Below are 21,369 nucleotides of genomic sequence, written 5' to 3' on the forward strand. Positions count from 1 at the left end.
TCAGACATTGTTCAGATAAGTCCATTTGTGCATAAGAGAAATCATTAAAAATGGAGAACGAAAGGTGCATTTGCGGCATGTAATGCTGTATGAATTTCGGAAAGGCGTGAGTGTTGGGATTGCACAAAAAAAAATTCAAAGCGTTTATTTGGACTGCGCTCCTGCTCTCCGAACAGTCAAAAAGTGGTTTGGCAGATTTCGAAATGGTGATTTCAACACGGAGGATCAACCCCGCTCTAGACGGCCTTCTGGCATCGATGATGCACATTGTGCATGCCTTAGTGGAAAGAAACCCAAGGATTACAACCGAGGATATTGCTGAGAGGCTGAACATCGATAATTCAACCGCTTTTCGTCATTTAAAAAAGCTTGGATACATTTCCAAGCTTGATACCCGGGTATCAAGCATCTCCTGACTGAAAGGAATATGCTGCAGGAAAACTGCAGGAGTTGCAATGGGAAATTCTGCAGCACCCGCCATATTCTCCAGATATTGCGCCTTCATATTTTTATCCGTTCCGGTCTTTGCAGAATAGTTTAAATGGCAAGAATCTCAATTCCGAGAAAGCTGTCGAAAACCACCTTACAAACTTTTATCAAGAAAAACCAAGTTCTTTCTTCAAAAATGGAATCGACAAGCTTATAGATGATTGGAAAACCATTGTAGAAAAGAATGGAGACTATATAATTGATCAATAAAAGTGTTATCTCTAAAATATAATCTATTGAAGTTTATATTTAAATCGGGCACGAACTTATGCAATCACCCAATATATCTACTTCGAGGCAAAGGGATATTATAAATAGTTACGTCACAGAGTTCCAATTTCTCGTCAATTTAGACATAACGGAGAGTCGCGTCGTTTATCTCTCGTCGGACAAGGCCCGCGCGCGCCGAAACTTACCTTCCTCGATTGCAGTTTCCGATGAAAGCTCGCCTCTAAGGTGGGTCTCGATAATTGTTGCTGTAGCACCGCGGCTAAATCGAGATGAGATGCGGCATCCGCCTCGACTTGCCGCAGCAAATTCTCCCAAACGCGTCGCATGCCGCCGACGTCGGTTCTCGAGTCGCCCGATCGGCTACGAAATTCATCGACCAGACGTCGCACGTTTGCGGAATGGCTCTCCATCGCGGTGCCCAACTCCTGGGCAAACTCGGAGACTGCCCTCGCGGAACAGATAAGAGGGAAGCATTAATCGGATAGTTACGAGCGTGATTTACGAGGCGATAAACGAAATTTCGACAAATGTAACCGTTCGAGTGGGACTTGAAATATAGATTTTACGTTTTACGAGAGATTAACAGCTGATATTATATAGAATGCATGAGAAAATATTGTAAAAGGATAGAAGAGATATTTTTAAAATGATTAATCTGTTTTCAATATATAAATAATTTATTGTCGTACACGTAAAACGAGAAACTTGATCGTTATTTATAGTAAATGGGATAGTCGCAGAGAATTCTTAAAAGAATAGAGAAAAATTTCCATCGTGTTTCTTTGAAATAATCGAGAAAGTTTACTTAAAAATATTTTATATACATATATAAAAAATTAATTTTTTTATACCCTAATATTATATAATAGATTTCTAATATTTCTTAGCAATATCATTAAATCAATTAATCTATAATATTTTTAAAATTATCTCTTTAGTCATAAAATTTCATATTTCACGAACGAATCATTGGCACTGAATAAATAAGCGGGATGCTATTTAAACGGGAATTAAAAGTTAAATCCGGGTACGGGATTCCTTGTTTTGGTAACGGAAAAGCCTATCTTGGCAATTTGCCAGCGGGACTTAGCAGCTGGCGACGGCGAGCGCGATGTGCGAGCGAAATGGCGCGGTTGCGATCCTTTATAGTCTACGTCGATTCGATTTCCTCGTCAAAGGCATCGTTGCGCTTTCGATATATCGGAATTTCACGTCCTGGATAGAAAGGCCTTGCGGGGCGGCCAAAAGTAAATTGCTCTCAGTGGAAATCGGCTCTGGTGAACGTTATTTTCGGCGTATCTAGAGTGACATTGTGAGGGGGGGGGGGAAGAGAGGGAAATTCAATATTCTCGCCGTCTTACCTTATATCTCGCACGCGATCGGGGAACTTTGAAATATCCTTTTATGGATCACGCCCAAATGGCATCATCTCACGACTCAGGATCACGGATCAAAGCATGCGCGAGGTTTTCTCGTAGCTCGTTATCGCTATCGTGGCGATATTCCTGGTCTTTTGCGTTATCTCCTCTTCTTGGCCCCGGCTTATTTCCTTCGCTTTTACGAACCGCAATTTTATCGAAATCTCGCGTTTTGAAAGAGGGTTTAGAGGGAGGGAGGGGTCGGGGGGGGGGGGTGCGAAACGTAATTTCTTGTAGAACCGCGATCGAGGAGAGATGGAGAAGTAATAAGGAAGCTAAGAAGCCGATAAGAGGATGAACTTTGGTGTGAACTTTTTATCTGATTATACCGAGTATGTAACAAATTTTTTTTTTTTTTTTTTTTTTCTTTGTAACCTTCCTATTGACGATATAAATTACAATATTAATAGTTTCTTTCTAAGCAGGATTATTTTATTGTAAAAAAGCAACAATAAACTGGTTGATGATTTTGTTGGATTACATTTTTAAAAAGTATTGTTCGAATATCGGGAATTTTTAAGCTACTTCTTCAAAGGTAATTATATTATTGAGTAAAATATATTATTCAGTCATTGAAATTTTATTTCCATCCCTTTTAAAAGTTCTCGTCTGTATTGGATCGAATTTATTCGAAGTAACTGTCGTGGGCAAATGCGTAGAGAATATTGTACGATTACGTCAAGGAATATCTTGGCGACGGAAGCGCATTGCCGTCATTTACGCTAATATTTCGTCCACGCGTCGCGATTATCTTGGCAAGAGGATGCGAACCTGTCGAGAAATATATTTCTTTTTGTTTTACGTAAGGGAGAGAGGGATACGTTAGGTTTCACGGCTTATACGCGTGCGTGTATTTCTATGATAAATGTTTTCTCTTTACATCGATATCTAAGGAGTGATTGTTTTTAACGAAAATTATAAAAAATTTTAAGAATTTACAAGATATTAATATATTATTAAACACGTTTTTTTTTTTCTGATCTTTATCTTTTACTTTTACTTGATAATTAAGTTTTTGCAGCAGATTGTGATAGTAAAAATATCGTGAATATATACGAATGAGCTCTATTAATTTTGTCTTGTAGTATATTGAATCATCGGGATTAAAAATAATATTAAGCATATATGACAGAGATAAATAAGATATTTAACAATTCTCTTCTCGGTTTCGCCAGTTACGTTTTCGGTGTAACTGATGAATTAAAAATACGTAGGAGCTTTTACGTCAAACCTCGGTCAATGAAAATATGCAAGTAGAAAAAATAAGTCTGCACGTGTACAAACACACATTCGGCCTAAAACAGAAATAGGGCGAAAGAGATGCGGCATAATGCAATAGTCATTCAAATAATTGACTTATATTTCTCTTTATATTTCCGGTATTCCAACATTAATTTGATATCCGTTGCTGCGATTTAGCGCGGCAAAAGTTTGTGATAAATTCGAGATGAACGGGAATGCGAAAGATAGAAATTCATGCCAGCCAGCCAACCAGCCAGGCTGCAATGGCGAATATCGTTTTTCCTCGTCAAACAATTCAAACAAACGAAGGCTCTCGCGACGGGGTGACATTATTCCTCGAAGCGGGCCAAGATAACCCGGGAATCCAATAAGGTAAGCCGAGCTCTCTCTAGAGCCTCCGAACTCCGGCTCTGCCAGGGCTCTGCCTACCTACCGTCAGGTAATCCGACCCGTTTTTGTGAGCATTTCTCGTTTAGCCGAGTGCTTTCGTCATAGACATCGTTATTAAAATGTCTTTCCTCTGACGAAGGAAAAATCGATATCGGCGATATATATATATATATATATATATATATATATATATGTATTATATATTATTGTCGGGATAAATAGAAATTTGTAAGATTGAGATTATCGTATTAATCCTTCAAATTGATAGGATAAAGAATAATTTTCTCATAACAATATTAATACGCGATTATATAATAAATAATTGAATGTATGTATATAATATATATAAAAATCAAATGGTAATTATAAGTTTGAAGTATTGAATCAGCAAATGAAAGCGATATTGGAAGATCGTGAAATATATTGCGCCTAAGAAGATTGCAATTTCTTTTGAGAGCTTTCATAGTTGATGTCAATTTCACTTAACAGAATCTCGTCTAGTTATCAAGTTGTTTCGCGATGAAGCTTTAGAAGCTGCGAAGCAAGAGGAGATGATATATAAGTAAATTATCGTATAGAGGGGCATCTTTCTCGCGTAATTATGACAGCGCGCAGTTTTCGAATAACATTTGCGTGCGCAAATTTTAAATACGTCGATAAACGAACATCCCGTTTACATACGTTTATGTAAATGTTACACACATATTCGCGCGCTGCGTTGTATATACATATATCATACCGAAAGCACAAATCCGACGGAATTATGATGAAACGGACTATCGATCGACAGTGATTTAAGCGAGCAAAGAGCTTTATACGAGCGCGCGCGATATCGCCCTCATTAAGACATTAGCATTAACCCGAGCTGGCCCGGTTTCGGGAATTAATCCCGGTTTAATGCGCAATTTGTTTACTGATTTCCTGCGTTAGTTTCCTGGAGAGACCGTTTAATCGTTTAATCATCGTTTACGAAAGTCTGTTTTACGAAGAAACTTTACGCCAAGCATGCATAATGTGAATATTTCAAGGATATTTTCAGCCCAGACTACGCTCTATGATAAAGGATTCTTATCGATAAATTTACTTGGACGTAAACGTGTAATACGTTAGTTTTAAAAATTTTTGCGATGATTTTTATTTATTTATTTTTAATTATTTGAAATAAATAGAATACTTTTCTCTATAGAATAATGTTACATTTTCTCAAAGAATTTTGACTTAAATATTTTATTTATTTTGAAATCGATATATATATGCGTATATGTTGCTCATGTGATATTGCGACATATCGTTTTTATCCAAATTCATCGATACATGGCGATATTCATTACATTTGTTCGAACAATACAATAATCTATAATTGATAATCCTATACGGTACATCAGTAATATTGCTTTTTACCCAAAACCGCTTTCGTTGAATAATTACATTATTATATCAATCTCGCGAGATTATGTCGAGAGAATATAATATTACGTAACGCGTATGAATACATATTTTATTGTAATACTTGTTTTCTGATCTAAATTACATGAACTGAATTTAAGTCTCGCGTGTAAACTCCTTTTCACTCACAATCAAATTATTAAACTCGTCTAATTATCTCACATCTATTCATGTCATGAAACAAATGTAATTGCGCGTTCGACGTGTATATGAAGAAAATCGAGCCACGTGTGAATATGTGCGCTTTTCTTTCTTCTAACACAGTTTTGTGCACGTCGCTTTACTCGCTTTACAAAATGACGAAAGTCATTCGAACTCGCAAAGCTATTTCCACTTTGACCCTTTGTCCGCTCGCTCTCTTCAAGAGCTTCCGTCGTTATAGTTCCGTGTCGCTTGTAGCGAAATAATTTAACCGAAGGAAGAAAACACACACATCGGGACTTCCCTATCCGTAGAAATGAGATATTTTCTCCTCGCGAAAAACTTTGCGAAGCCCCGTCTCGGAAAATGGTCCGAGTCGGCGCCACGAGTTATCCATGGCGCGTTCCACTTTCGTCTTGCGCCAGAAATCGCGTTTAAAATCGGGTGTGAAAAAAGAAACTACGTCGTACACGTACGAATGCAAAGCGCGGTGCAGACCCCGCGACGCTCTCACGCCCCAAGAATCTCGGTTAATTGAATTCGCCGTAATAGCGGGTCGCCCCCTATTATCGTTCGCCAGGCCTATTTGCGAGTTCGGTGAAGCATATCACGCGACGAATAACTTACGCACTGAATTCCTACAGTTTTAATCATCGTCTTTTCGCCATGATTCGAGTCGATTGGTTGATTCATTAAAGATCTCTTTCTTTACGTTTGATACCAGGATTAGAAGGAGATCTATATTAATATTATTATAAAGTATTATACAAGGTAGCCACGAACGTTCCAGCCAGACTTTGAGATCTTATAGGAAATTTAATTCTGAACAAAAAATTTCCTATAAACATGGGTTGAAAAATGCTTTCTTAAGAGAAGTTATCGCTGAAAAATCTCCGAAATCACGGTTATTTTTTACATTTTTACAAATATCAGGAAAAGTATGTGTTTTTTAACAAAAAAGTACCGAAACAAAAGTTGTAGAGAATTAAATTGTCTTTCAAATGAGATCAAATTTATTGTAGTTCGTTCCATAGGTTTTGGAATAACCGTCAATGGCTGAAAAAAAAAACACTTTTCGCCACATTTGAAATTGGTTATTAACCGATTTATTTCAAAACCTATGCATTCTTCGATCTACGTTTATAGGAAATTTTTTGTTCAGAATTTCCTATAAGATCTCAAAATCTGGCTGGAACGTTCGGGGCCACCCTGTACATAATTTAAAAACGCGAAATAATTAAATAGGATAGTTTGTGGAAAAAAAGAGATTAGAAATATAAATAGAGTATACTAGAAATACAAATAAAAGTATAAATCTTTCAAAAAAATATATATCCAAAATATATCTCGAAATATATTCTAATTAATCAATATTTTCATTATCTGGAGAAAGAGAGAGGAACGATATATACGGAATATAGATTTATATAATTTTTTTCATAACTGACGTTCCTGCAATCTTTGCGGAGCTTTATTGGTCTTGACAGTTGAAATGTTTCGCAACGAAATACGGTTTTCTGAAAATATGACACTCGCATTGTCCATACCGAGCTTTTATTGTTCTCGTATAATGTATTTATAATACGCAATCGATTGATGAAACGATTGGATCTTCGTAAATGCTGTGGCTGCGAGCCACGATTATCGACTCGAAAGAGCACGGGAGAGTTAAAGGACTCGGCGCTCGTTAAAAATTGAAGGTAAAATAAATACTGCTCCAATTCCCGCGATAGCATAGATGAACGGAAATATAGCGCAGGTGCTTTGCTGTATAGAGTATTGATACGGAGTAATGCGGCAAAATATTTCTTTCTCTACGTTCTATCTACACGCAATTTTACCGTCGTCGTCGTCTCTTCATAACTTATCGTCGTGAATCCAGATTATTGAAGAAGGGACAGGTATAACGAAGGAACACGGCGTATAATGTATGTTTCTAGCATGTAGTTTGATGGATGTCAAAACGATATAATTATCGCGTATATAATATAATGGAAATTATTAATTTTTGACATCGTCCTGCAGTTAATCAACGATTAAGCATCGGTAGACATTAGTACAAACGTAAGAGTGAAAGAAAGGGGGAAGACGTAGATGTACAATGACGTTCTATGCGTTTTAGTATATCGATTTTGCATCGATATAGGAATATCCTTTAAGCAACGTTACCGCAACTTATCCCGTATTACAAGTATCGTCACGATAAACATCGCTGCATTTGCATTTTGCTTACTAACGAGCGTTTCTACGACCTTGCACAATTTTGTTCGACGAGAATTTTTATCTTCGATAAAACGCTAAGACCAACGAGAGAATTGCACCCGCGGCTCCATTTACCACGTACATCAACAGCTGCGTGTGAAAAATTCAAAAATCGCTCGTCCCGCATATATTATAAATTCCAGCCGGTAGCACGCAATGACAAAGGACGAGGTAGGACGAAAACGAACGTTTTTCCATTTGACAATCACGCGATGAGTTTTCGAAAGCGAAATAAAAGAAGATGCAAAATATAGGACCATCGCGCAGGAGAAATGGAGAAACTCTGAAATGCCATGCAATTTTTATTTTATACGCGATGAAATTTTCCTCGAAGAGATTGTTACTTTCGACGTGATCGATATGATACGTATTGATAGTCGTATTTGTATAGAAATATGTAATTTGCCTATATTTTCAACTCACTAAAATTATGCATTTCGAAGCTCTAAAATAATACAGATCGATTCACAGAAAGAATAGAAGCAACTTCAAAATGTCATGCGCACTTGAATTTTATCTGATAAGATTTATCTCGCAGAAATTTCATATTTAATCGATATACTTTCTCTCCCTTTTTCTTATCAATAGATTCTCATATAAACTCGATTTGATCTGGGGGGGGGTGAGGGGGGGGGAAGATTAATCTCGATGGAAATTGAAAGATTGCGAATAAGATCGAAAGGAAGAGAAAGTGTTTTCTCTAAATTTGTTAACAAATCACTTTAATACAAAAATGTGTAATCAATCAAACATTAGATTCTACGTTTCCTCTCTAAATACTTTTCTATTTTCATTATATTTGTAATTATTATAATTCTTTGCGTGAAACTTATGTCTCTCTATTTATAAAAAGAAATCTTAAAAAAGTATTTTTGAAACTATCCGTTTACGTATCATAACGCGCAAATAAAAATTGTGCGCCCCTCGGATAAAGAAAAGTCCTAAAGATAGAAATAATCAATGACGCTCGATGTCGGAATCAAAGTGCGCGATAATAAGTCATAATCTGTATTTGCTAGTAAACGGGAACGTAAACGCGACAGATCGATGAGATGTTTAACGATTCAACATAAATTTTCTTGTTCGAGAGCGCGATATAATGTGTGGTTTCGGGAGGGGGCAAAGGGGACTTAGCAAGTAATCTAGACGAATCGTATGTATAATAGCAGAATGCCCCCCGCTGTCATTTCCGCAAGCAAGAGGCATAGGGGAGGGAACGATGGCGACTGGTGGTCATGAAAGGAAAAAAAAAAAAAGGGAGTCGGCATCGCTAACGCAATAGAAACGGAGAGTCGAAACTGTTATGTGGAAACGGCAGTTTAGTCAGGGGTTGACCTGAATTCAGGTGGGGTGAATCAATATCCTGCCTGCCTGCCTGCCTAGCTGGTTGGCCGTGTACTCTGTACGCTTCGCAGTTACCGTAGCAACCGTAGATTCCTTCCTTTATTAAAATATGACCCACGTCGTTTTCTCCGTACCGTTATATCGCGCGCATACACAGTTACGATGTCCCTCATATCACGGAAGGGGGGACAAGATTATCGTATTTGGGGAACGTGGAGTTCCGGTCGACCGGAGTTACTCTACAGACTGGCTTGGCCCGATCGACCTGTCCGATGGTGCGAATCAAGGTGTAATGACCTTCGTGAGTGCAAGGATGCGACCTTGATACGGGGTCCCGCGAGGTTCGACGAACCCGATTGGATAGAGTCACGCGAGCCTTAGACGTTGTTCTAAAATAACGCTCTCTCACTCAATCCGTCGATCTTTGCCGAAAATTGTGTTTATGAATATTAATTTGTCGATCGATGAAAGAGAAATACGCTCGTAGTTTTTTACTTGTATTTTTACAATCGTTTTTTATGCATATATGCAGGCTGTCAATCAAGAGACGATTGTGACATTGAAGTATTTTATAATGATGGATACTCGACACATTCTCTCGTTTTTTTTTTTTTTTTTTTTTTTTTTTTTTTTTTTTTTTTTTTAAATATTAAGCAAGACTTTTGATCATACAATTGTTTGAGGAGACAAAAGATAAAAGCTACCGTGAATAACAGAGAGTAAATTCAATGCCGATATGACAGTTAATAAAATGTTAATGAATTGTTTTATTAATTAATTTTATTGTAATTATATGGAATTGTTAAAGAAAATAATTAAATATTGAATAGATATTAATAAAATTGAATCGAAATTTTATGTGTTAAGTAAATAATTTATGACTTTATCTTTATTATCAATTTGATCGATAGAAAATTTTGCGATCATTTAATTACACGAATGGTCACCCTTATCGACTTTGCTTTATTTGCTTTCTTTCCCGACGAGATGAATGAGAGACATCATTATTTTTTCTGTTTTCGATGCAACCTTTAACTTTTAAACGACTGGGGGTAAAAACGGAACTCAACAGTCGTCGCTGTATTAACACCGGCTCTGTTCACGCGACGATTAAATGCCGCTTCATCGAACTTTATTGCGTTTTCGTCGGGGTTCGTCAGACCGGGCATATCTGGCCGCGCCGATGAACCGAATAAACATCCAGGTCAACACACGTGACATCCTCGAGAGATCGTTTGGTCTTGACGAGGCCGCGGTTATACATACTCTAAATCCCCTACGAGGCGTAGATCTATTTATACCGCGGTAACAAGCTCTTATAAGCGGAGTTGCGATCCTGCGGAACGGCGTTCGCGGAATTTTGTTTCCACGAGAATTCACATTGTTCATCGAGGAAGGGAGGAGACGTTCGGATTTATACAGTCGAATAGCACACGTGACGGAATAACGCCAAACGATTTGCTTTACCGTGTCGTCTGTTTAGAACGAGAGAGATACATACATACATATTGTACATACATTCGGAGACAATCGGAATAATACATTTTACGTTATAATGTTTTACAAAGTTACACAGGCATCTTTTATGAAAACGTTTTCAAGTCACAAAAGAGACACGAATTTATTTATTTATTTTTTTTTTTTTCCAGATACAATATATTTTTTTATAGGATAGTATTTTCATTTTTTTAATTTTTAATTTAAAACAATCCTTTTTATTAATTCATAATCGATAAAATATAAAGTTCGTTATCTTCATTCGTGATTGATTCACAGCTTTGGGTACGTGTAAAAAGGGGGGAGGAGGGAGGGGATATATTACGTGTGATAAGCGGAGCAGCGGACATATTACATCTGATAAGCTAATTCGAAATGCATTCGAATATATTATTTGCTTCGAAAAGCCCCACATGCTCTAATCTGATTTTATCAGTCTTATGACCGAATGAAAAAGGGGAGGTTCATAAATGACATCGAAAATTGAGGTCGATAGGTCAGATAGGGACAGCGAGTGACAAAGATCGATAGCTTCGAGTTCAGTAGCATAATAGGCTGGCCGATTCTCCGTAGCCCTTCTCTCTTTCCACTACATTTACCTGTTAATTAATCTTTATCTCTATATCTTCTCCGACGAATATCTCGATTATCAAAGAGGGCGGCGAACGAAGAAAAGATTTGAGGACCGTGACAAATTATTTTGGAGATGTGTGTCCGCGGAAAGATGTAAAAGGACACGTGGTTTTAATTAATCTCATGTCAGACGCAACGCAATGTTCTAATATGATATATTAAGTAAGATTATCCTAAACTTGATTCCCTTCGTATTTTATACAGATCGTGCCGCGCTTCTACTACTAATGACGGATTCCTTGAGTGAACTGGAGACAAGAATCCTCGTAATAAAATGTCGAGTATCTAATGACTTTCGTGAGTTATTGAAAGTAGTAAAGTGCTTTTCGCGAATTAAGCCTCAGAAAGGAAAAGGGAAGGGGAGAAGAGAAATTTTGATAAGGAAACTTTATTCCCCGTTTAATTTCAAGTAAACTTTAGATTAACAATATTTTAATTTGTTAGTTTCGAAGTTAATAATAAATATTAAAAGTTGTGATACATAATAAGCTGCCTCGAGACAATTTTCTTAAGAAAAAAATTGGAATTTATTAAGTACCGTGCGACATTTAACAGCTGATTTCTTTCAGAAATAGAAAAAAAAGGATAACATTTGTTACTTTATTTTTTAAATTTATTTACAATTTAAAAATTACATCATATTCTTTATAATATATTTAAGAATAAAAATCAAAAAAATTAAAATATAATGATATAAAATATGATAATATAATAATATAAAAATATCATGAAAAAATATTTTTATTGACTTTTCAACATAGTTGTCAGCATAAAATTGTTATTTCTTTGTTAGATACCTTTCAAAAATTAAAATTTCACACCGAATCTTAATTTTTTTATTATATAATGGAATTCGCTATTATATCATCTCTCCCTTACATGATTTAACAATATAAACTTAAATAATCTTCGCTCGACGGCTATTAAACTTTCGTCAAGTCAAGACCCGTGATATGCTAACTCGCGTAGAAGTTTAGAGTTGGTAACGAGAGAGTTATACGACTTACACGATTATACGAGCCCGTACGCTAAATACATGGATAATTTGGATCATCGGCCAATTGACAGGTCGATTTTTCAATTTACGAATTTCGTAGCGAGCACGCGGATATTGTCGCGACGGTATAATCTAGCTATTCGCGAATATTAGCTTCCGGAAGTGGACGTGGTAAAGAATAGAAGCGCGCGAGGAGAAACATGTAATAATACATGGTATGGCAATTAAGTCCGCAGACATTTTTTTTCCTCCTAATTCGATAAACGCGACAGAATATATGTAGTTAATTTCTTATCCCTTCGCTACATTTCCACGCTTTGTCCTGATAATGCGTAAACGATTGTTTTATTTGATGAGATATCTCTAAAAATGTCAAGCGATATTTTTTTCAAAAACACAAAAATGAACAAAATTTTTGGCAAAGGATCTTGAAAAGTATTTACAGAAAAAAGAACAACCGAGTGTTGCGACTTTTGAAGAAAATCTTGACTATTTAAATTCAAGAGTTTATGCCTTTAACACTGCAATAAAACAATAGAGATGGAAGAGAGTAACAACGAATTAGACGAATTAAAATAAGATCGTTCACAAAAATTGAATAGTCAAACATCACTACGTGCGAAGAAACGCGCGCACTTACCCGTCTGCACGAGCTTAAGCGCGACGCCATTGTGTTGCTTGAGCGGCTCGTTGAGGCTCGGCTGCGTAAGGTCCTTGAAGGGATGATTGGCGGCCTCTTCGGAGCCGGAGGCACGATTATTTTGCATAGTCCCGGCGTGCTGCTCCTTATTCCGTCGTTCTTCTTTCTTGTCGACGTTGCCGCCGCCGTTACGCGCAGTTCGCCTCCTGCTGACTGTCTGACCAGTCTCCCGCTTTCTCTCCTTCTCGCGCTTACGAACGTCGTCCGACGCGACGACGACGATTCGTTGTTGCTGTTGCGGCTGATAATATCGTTGCTGGTTCGCCTTCTCCCGATAACTGTTCTTTATTACTGCGTCGTTGATAGTCAATGACACGGATTCCCGAATCGGATTCTCATAGATACGCAGGAGCTCGTCCGCTGGATAGATGACGTACATGCCCAGAAATCGTCGCCGCTAGCGCGATTATCGTCGTTGCCGTGGCCGCGATCGTAGACGACGCCGTCGCGGATTCCGTGGTCCCTGCTGCTACACCCACTGCTGCTGCTGCTGCTGCTGCCGCCGCACTTCTCGGATCCACGCGAGCCAACATCGCTGACCAACGATACATCCTGGGTCCTGCGTGCGGGTTCGGTATCGGCGCCGGTCGCCGTCAGGAGACGCATGATTTTCCCTCTTCTATCCGAGAGCGCGATCGTGCGTCGCTCGCTACCCTGCGACGTATCGCGAGGGCGATGCGACGCTTATCTCTTTATCGTTGTCCCTTTGCCACATTGACTGACGCATCGGTCGGTGCACTAGAAACGGCCAAGAATAATCGATTTTAGTTTTATCATACGTATATATTGTATATCGATTATTATCTCTAATTGAGCGAATAAAAATCAGCCATTCTTTTCGCATCGAACAAGACATAAAGTTTAAAAAAAAGTTAGCCTGCTAGGCTTTTTTCCCTCATTCTCTTTTCCGTCCATAAATTATTTATTTATTATTCCAAAGAAATAGAGTAGAAACTTAATGAAATGTATGAAATAAAAAAATTTGTTGTGCTAAATTATTTCGCAGCGTTTAAAAAATGTATCGTTGAAGCGTGCATCGATTAAAAAGTATTTGTCTAATATTAACAAAGAAGTAATTTATAAAATTATAAATTTTTTTCTCCGGATATATCAACTAAATTGATTATTCGTGATAGATTCTTACGTATGTATTTTGGCGGTTGGTCCTGACGGGCTTGGATAAAATCTAAAGGGCTGGATTTATGTCAGTAATTCCCGATGCCTGTTGGGCTGAAACAAAAGTATATTTGTAATGTGAAATTAATTTAACATACACATTCTCTTTTATATAACTATAACTATTCTTTTCTTCTTATAATTTCGTGTAACATTATATTATAAGGAATAATAACATATTATATGATGCTTTTTTAAATTTTATACTATATTGAAAAATTTTGAGATATATACTTTTGCTTTTTCGGTAAAATTTTCATAAATTTGAGTTAAATTTTAGATGAGATAAATAAATCGTCGATATATAGCAACGAAAATGATGATTAGGTCTGCTAGCTTCTTCCGAAAGTTTCGAACGCGTTGAGGTATTTGATTCGAAGAGTATAAATATTTTTCACTGCTTTGACGGGCGGGAATAGGCCTTTTGAAAATATTTAATATCCATTCCAATACTTCCGCTTCAATCCGAGCGCTATGTTACACGTGGCGTATAAATGGTCGGTGTGACATTCCCCGGAGAGATCTATGAATCGTATCAACGTATGTTAGAGTTTGTGAAATGTGCTAAAAGCGGTAGTAACAGAGTAGAACTGTGAAAGGTAACGCGACACGCATATATAAGTAGAAACGTTTATCTCGTGCAATCGCCGTTACGATCCATGAAGATACTTTTATAAATCCTTTTTCGTTACGTCGAACGACCGTTTTGCGTGAATCCTTACGATACACATACACACACACACACACACGTGCTTTTGTATAGGCGTGTGTGTCTAAACTATTCGCGTGCGTTTCACGGATTATTTGCATTTGTTGTATAAATCGCGCACGGAAGTTTACATATACTTTTCAACGTGGGAACCGTTGCACGTGTCCCGTAAAAGTAACATATCAATCAATCGTGATAATACTCGGAAATCCACGCCAGCCGATTGTCACGTACCGGAATAATTTGGTTAGGTTAGTGGAAATATATACGGACAATGTGCTTAACATGTTATGGACGAACCACGTTAAAGCTACGCGCTTCAAGACCTATTATCCGATTATGTTTTGTGGCGAGATATTTATAATATTGGAAACCACATAAATCGTTATTACTTCTATTTCAATTGTAATTAGATTAAAACAGTTCATTTAACTTTATCTATTTTTTTTTCCCGGATTAATATTCTAAATCGAAAATCAAATTACTAGGATAAAATGTTGAATTTTCAATTTTTATTAGAGAAAAATTGTGGTTAAATTAACAATATGTGTGTATGCGAGGGATAAAGGAATAACGTGGTATTCAAGCAATTCATATAAAAAATTTAGCTCGACAACACGCTCTCTCATTTTTTCCAGCAAATATATCTAAAGCTTGTGTGTATTTTGATTCAGTATCGATCATCAAGACGGATAGGGAGGGTAGCAATCAAGCTCGTGCTTTTCCTTGGGAAACGAATGGGAAAGGAATATATATATATATATATATATATAGTATATACACGTGTGTGAAAGGCTAGATAATTACAATTTCGTTATAATGGACGGCCTCGCTAATGACACTTTAAAATCACTCTTGGCGCTGTGTAAATTAATATATCAACGTTCTTTTAAGGGCTTGCAGAGCACAGCGGTAACGGTAATCATATTTTTGTGTCACAATGCAGCACTACCGGCGTTTAAGCGCTCTCGCAGACTAAATCGCTTTTTTTTTTCGACCGTTAAAAGCGTGGAAATCCCGTTACGCAATGGAATTATATCTTTGCCGTTGCACACATTCTGTTCAAATTGCTGAAACGTTAAAGTGTCCTTCGTCTTGGAAGAAGTTAATCTTTGTTAACGCTAAGAAATAAGCCAGTGGAATATTGATTCAAGTAAAAATAAAGTTTTAATATAAAATGGTTTTCCTGCACAATCGAGACGTTCCTTTTATTTAAAAAAATTTCATGAAAAAGGAAAAAAAGAACAAATGAAGATAATTAGAAAAAGTAGAAAATTAAAAAACAGTTATTTAGAAAAGATCGTTTAATCTTTTGTTTATGACAGAACCGTGAAATTATATTATAAAAGACTTTCGTCCCTCGTATTCTTTTGTTCGTTGCGACAAGAGGAAAGACATGATTCGGAGGGGAAGAAATATAGCGCTGCAGAATCGATAATTTTACATTTAACATATATTTATGTAAAGTAAGATATTACGAAAAGCTTTTCGGGGGAAAGATAGGAGATTCAGACCTCTCATATTATCATGTTGGAACGTATATACCGGACAGGATGTTTTATTTTAATCTGCGTATACGTGCGGAAAATTGAGCATTTAGCTGATGATGATGATGATGATGAATCGCGTGGCATTTGTGCCGATATTAAAATTCGCCCGGCACGCTCAATTCTTTTCATGTCGACGACGCGCGATATAAGATAATTCTGAAATATAATTATGTCGCGCGATCAAAGGTACGTTCCCGGCAAAATGGCGAAGCGGGACCGGGGATCTCTGTACTTTAAACGACGTTCGTCAGGAGCAATGCAAATAATAAGTCTTCCGGGACTCGTTCCGCGATTCTTCGGAACACAAATTTCGCGTGATTATTTACGCTCGAGTGCCTCCTCGGAGATGTTATATTTATGACGTTGATTTTACGAGGAGGGCTCTTTGAGTGTTTACGGACTCTCTCATTAGCGGGACGAGTAAAACTTTGTTGATGCGCGCCTGTCGTCTTGCATCGATGTTCAAATAACACGAAAAGGCAGTTAAAGTTCAAAAGAGAAACATCTAAAACATGAAATGTCTCGGAAGAAATATATTTATATATAATCAATACTATAAATATAAAATCTCTTATCAATTGTGTGTCTTAATCTTTTTTCAAAATTATTACTTCTTTTCTTTTAAATGATACTTAATTCTCTAAATATTTTATTAATTATTGCTGTTTTATCAAAGATTACATTGTTAAAACATTTTCTTCATTTTCTTTGTCATTTATATTATTCATAATTAATGATAAAATAATGTAATATAATAAATGGAGCTTTTGGACACACAATGGAAGCGCGAATCGATAAAATTTGAAATACATTACATGGAAGAAACACACATATGAATTATTGCAACTGCGTATACGCGTAATTGTTTTTTGCGTGACGTGCGATCTTAGATTCCCCGGTTTACGGAACGATAAAAAGTAGTACGATAAAGTGGATAGCATTGGATCGAGTACTTTGGCGAATCCTTTTGTTGCTCGAAACGAGAGAAATATTCTCTCTCTTATACCATTGTTCCTCCCGTGAGCTTAAAAGTAACTTCGAATGGAGTTGACGGTGAAAACAAAGAGGGTTTACACGCGCGCGATACAGACAGAGAGCCCAAACGTCAACGTCATCGATCGCTCGAAACGAAACGTCCTCGGCAGAGCTCGATCGCAGCAACGGCTATTCCGCGAGTTTTCCACCGCGTGACAGAGCGAAGAGGGTACAGTTTGGGATGTCGAGTCCACCAGCTCGTAATTACTAGGTCGAGTGGATTGTGAAACGATGTATATACGTACAGGAAGCGCGCCAATGCTTCCTGTGAAATTGGAGTGCTGCCAGAGTACCGGCGTTTCAATAACCATCTTTTGTTGTTACCATCTTTGTATATGTCTTTCAAAATAGATGTGTTCCGTCGTGCGAACACGGATCATTAATTACTAAATATTATTCTTCTCGCGTATACAAAGATCTGCCCTACCAGCGTTTTTTTCTTTTTTTTTTTTTTGCGAATTCTTGTAAAAATGACAAAGACTCTCGCGACAGTCTACGTGTTAATAGCGATTTAAATTGAAGAGCTTTGGAAATTTTGTTCTCGAGGAATATAAGCAGGATAAAACCACGTTCTCTATTTAATCTCGAGTAAAATTACTACAGAACTTTAGTATAAAGTTTCTATATTATAAAATTGTCGAGGAGTAATTGTTGAAATTATAAAACATGTCAAAAAAGATATCACTTAAAGCCTTTGAGATAATATTTATAAAAGACTAAAGATATAATCGAAAAAAAATTTATGGCTGAAAGATAATTGATACGAGGGGGAAAAAAAAAAAAAAAAATCGGACGATATTATTAGCGATTGTTTTGTTCCGATAGCACAATATTATAACAGGACAATTATATCTCCATATAGTGATTGGCTGTATACAATGATTATGACATTGTCAAATGATGATGAAGAAATGTGACAATTATAAAACGCGAATAAAGACAAGATAATTTCTTTCTCTCTTTTTCTTTTTCTTTTCATGTCTGAAATAGCATACTCGCATATATTTTTCACGTAACCATTAATATATTTTAAATAACATTCCGTATTGCGTGCCTTGCTTTATAACGATATTATGACATTTAAACGTCATTCTCGCCACATTGTATTTTCTATTTAATTATAAATAAATGATGCTGCCGGAGCGTCCTTAATTACCTGCAGCTGCTATGATTTAAATAAGAGATGCAGACTTTGAATAGAGTCGCGAGTTGTAGAATGCGAGATGGAACGAGAGATTGAGTTTTCTTACTTTGGCGAATTTTATCGGGCATACAGAAGAGCGTAGCCGATAACTATGGCCATGAACTTAATTAATTGAACATCATCTTTAGCCGGCACTTGGTTTCGCTTCTGACTCCGCTCGGGATTGTCCAATAATTCTGATTATCTCGAGAGAAAATCTGATTAGAGTCTCCAGGTGTTTCTTCTTTAGATCCGACGTATGGTAGGGATATATACGTTTCCGTGCTACATCCATGTGATCGAATGATGTAATATTAAACGAGAAACCGGTAGAAAGATTGTTTTTTTCATGAGATATGATTTATAATATTCGTTAAATTCACTGAGAAAATTTTAATAATAAAAAACTTTACACAACATCATTTTAAGACAAACGTTCTATCGTAAAAATGTTCTATCCGTATTAGGATTTATAAATAATTTATAAATAAAATTTATCAAGTCGATCGCTTACATTAGAGAATTCTTTTTTCAAAATTTTAAGAAATTTTCGATTGGCCATTATATAATCTCTCGTTGAATTTCTAGACGCACGATTTCGAAAGCTTTTCGTGAAACAGATAGAGAGTGAGAGAGAGAGAACATGATGAAAATAAAAATATCTTAAAAGTAGCGACTGAAATAAAACGTACAAAAGAAAAGAGAGAGAGAGGGAAAAAATATATGGACCAGAGAGACGCAATGCGTGCGTTATGTGTAGAATGCGAATTTTTTATTACACTCGGCGAGACATCGAGGCGACGCAATAATGCGGAACGTGCGGTTTGTGCGAGACGGAATATGCATTATTTATTTTCATTGGCGATCCTCGTGCATGCTCGACCATTTCGCAAATATTCTTTCGGCCTCGAAAATATGAATTTGAAAAATTCGAATATAATCGCTCCGGAACGATATCGCGCCAGACGCCGCGCCGCGCCGTCCGTTTCCCGCGTGTGAATAGAAACGCACGCTTTTACGGTCGCTGGTCGTTCTTGTCAGTGACCGACGGCTAAGAAAAGCTTCTGGCTTGTCGCGCGGTGCGATGTATCGGGTGGCACGATATTTCCGCAGACGTAACACGGCACTGCCAGCCGCGGACGAAGGAACGCACAAAGCGCAACACGCACGATGGACGCACAATCTAGCGGCATTTATCCTGGCTCGGGTAAACCGTCAGGATAAACATATGGCCAGACAATATTGTTGCAGCAAAAAAATAATCGATTTGGAATGGAGCCATAAACGTTACAAAAGCGAGTAGAGAGATGAGTCGTAGATTTTATAGGGCTTTTGATACACACGTAATGCACGTATAAGAAGATAAACTGCATTGCTTTTCGGTGAAATCTTTCGTAGTACGTATAAGAGTGATTTAACGTTGCTCTATTCATTCGTTTAATATTATTATTACGTTTAAGCTATTTTTAAGATATTCTGTCATTAAAAGTCTATCTCATTAAAAGTTTATTTTATATATATTCGCAGTTTTAATATAATATAATGTACAATAATAAACCTTACTTTTGAGCTCGTTGATGAAATAAACGTGATAATTGGCTTCGTATATTTCTCGAAAGAAGCTTAATAAATCTCTCGGACATGAAATATTAAATTAAGTCGTTTCAGTTCTGATTTCACTGGAAAGTAGCGCGTTACACTTTCATGTATCCAAGCCAAATAAAACTCGAAAGCTTCATGCTCAATTATACACTGTTACGACAATTATATACACGGTACGACTCTCGCTTTTATCTCGCTATATTTCGCATCTGGTGGAAACGTCTCCTTCTCCGAAAGACCACTTTCATTCATGGTTGCGGCGAAATTTTGCGAGAGCCTCTCGTCACGCCTCGCACAATTAGAAATATTCTCTTAGAATTATTCTCTTCGTCGTGAAAAGGGGGAGAAAATCGCTTCCGATATGCACGAGATTACCGTAACCGACCAGCGAAGGTTGCCTTTAGACGAAAGGAACGGAAACCTTGTTACCGAAAAGTCGTCAAAAGTGTGTCGGATTGAATTACTACGCGCTCAACGCGGTGAACTTTTCGAGAGCTACGACGCGTTCCAAAGATTTCCCGTCGCGAGGCCGAAATGTTCGTACAGAGAACATTGTAAATGGAAATGAGCCAACTGTAAGCATAGCCGTTCACCATAGCTGGCGAAAAAAGTGGGAGTATATATTAAAAATGTCTCGACTAACGTTCTCTCTTGTCGATCACGAACGCGCGAGGTATTTTACGGAAATAACGTATGTTTTTTGACCTATAAAATAGATATTTATGTTGAGAAGGAATTTTACGCTTTATCGTATCTTGGATTTATTTGTGGGAATAAATCCATAGAAATTACCTACTGAATATAAAAACTATCTCAATCATTCTGGCGCCGAATACATTCTAGGGATTTGAACCAAATAAATGCCATCTATACTAATATTTTTATATGTCTTTAAATTATCTGACAAATAAATGTAATTACTCACGTCCGTAAAAAAATCCAAAGAGTTTAAATTTTCGTTGTATAATTTTACGAAGCTCTCTTTCTTGATATCTTCATTTTATTACATAATATGTTAATAAACTTTCGCTATATTTTGGAGTGCAAATCATTTTCTTTGTAAATTTTTTATAACGATTAATTTAGATCTGCGTGATTTAACGCACTCGCAAATTCGGACTCTTCGCATTTAGATTATTCAAATATTCGGATTTAAGCAATAAAATGATTGAAATATAAAATTATCCGGATATAGTTTTAATCAGGATTGGCAAGTTTGGCATTACTTGTAACGTCGTTAACGTTACAGTTACTTTTTTCTGTTTGTAATGGTAACGGTAACGTCGTTACATTCTTACAGTAACGAATTAGCCGTTACTTTTAT

General features: G+C 36.9%; 1 protein-coding gene across 6 annotated transcripts in view; it reads right to left on the reverse strand.

Moving 5' to 3' along the window:
* The window catches only part of Stacl (SH3 and cysteine-rich domain-containing protein), a 48,167-nt gene that overhangs the window by 19,950 nt on the left and 6,848 nt on the right, over positions 1-21,369 (reverse strand). For 3 of the 6 annotated variants that reach the window (XM_070301803.1, XM_070301804.1, XM_070301799.1), the window contains exons 2-4: positions 13,935-14,020; positions 12,731-13,528; positions 906-1,162 (exon numbers count right to left, since the gene is read on the reverse strand). In XM_070301803.1, coding sequence (XP_070157904.1) covers positions 906-1,162; positions 12,731-13,169 — 696 coding nt within the window. In that variant the 5' untranslated portion in view covers positions 13,170-13,528; positions 13,935-14,020. The remainder of the gene's footprint in view (positions 1-905; positions 1,163-12,730; positions 13,529-13,934; positions 14,021-21,369) is intronic. The other 3 variants (XM_070301800.1, XM_070301801.1, XM_070301802.1) reach the window with 2 other exon arrangements.

This window comes from Polyergus mexicanus, unplaced genomic scaffold (assembly GCF_030449975.1).
Source record: "Polyergus mexicanus isolate NDT 795.1 unplaced genomic scaffold, iyPolMexi1.0 SCAF_9, whole genome shotgun sequence".
Taxonomy (NCBI): domain Eukaryota; kingdom Metazoa; phylum Arthropoda; class Insecta; order Hymenoptera; family Formicidae; genus Polyergus; species Polyergus mexicanus.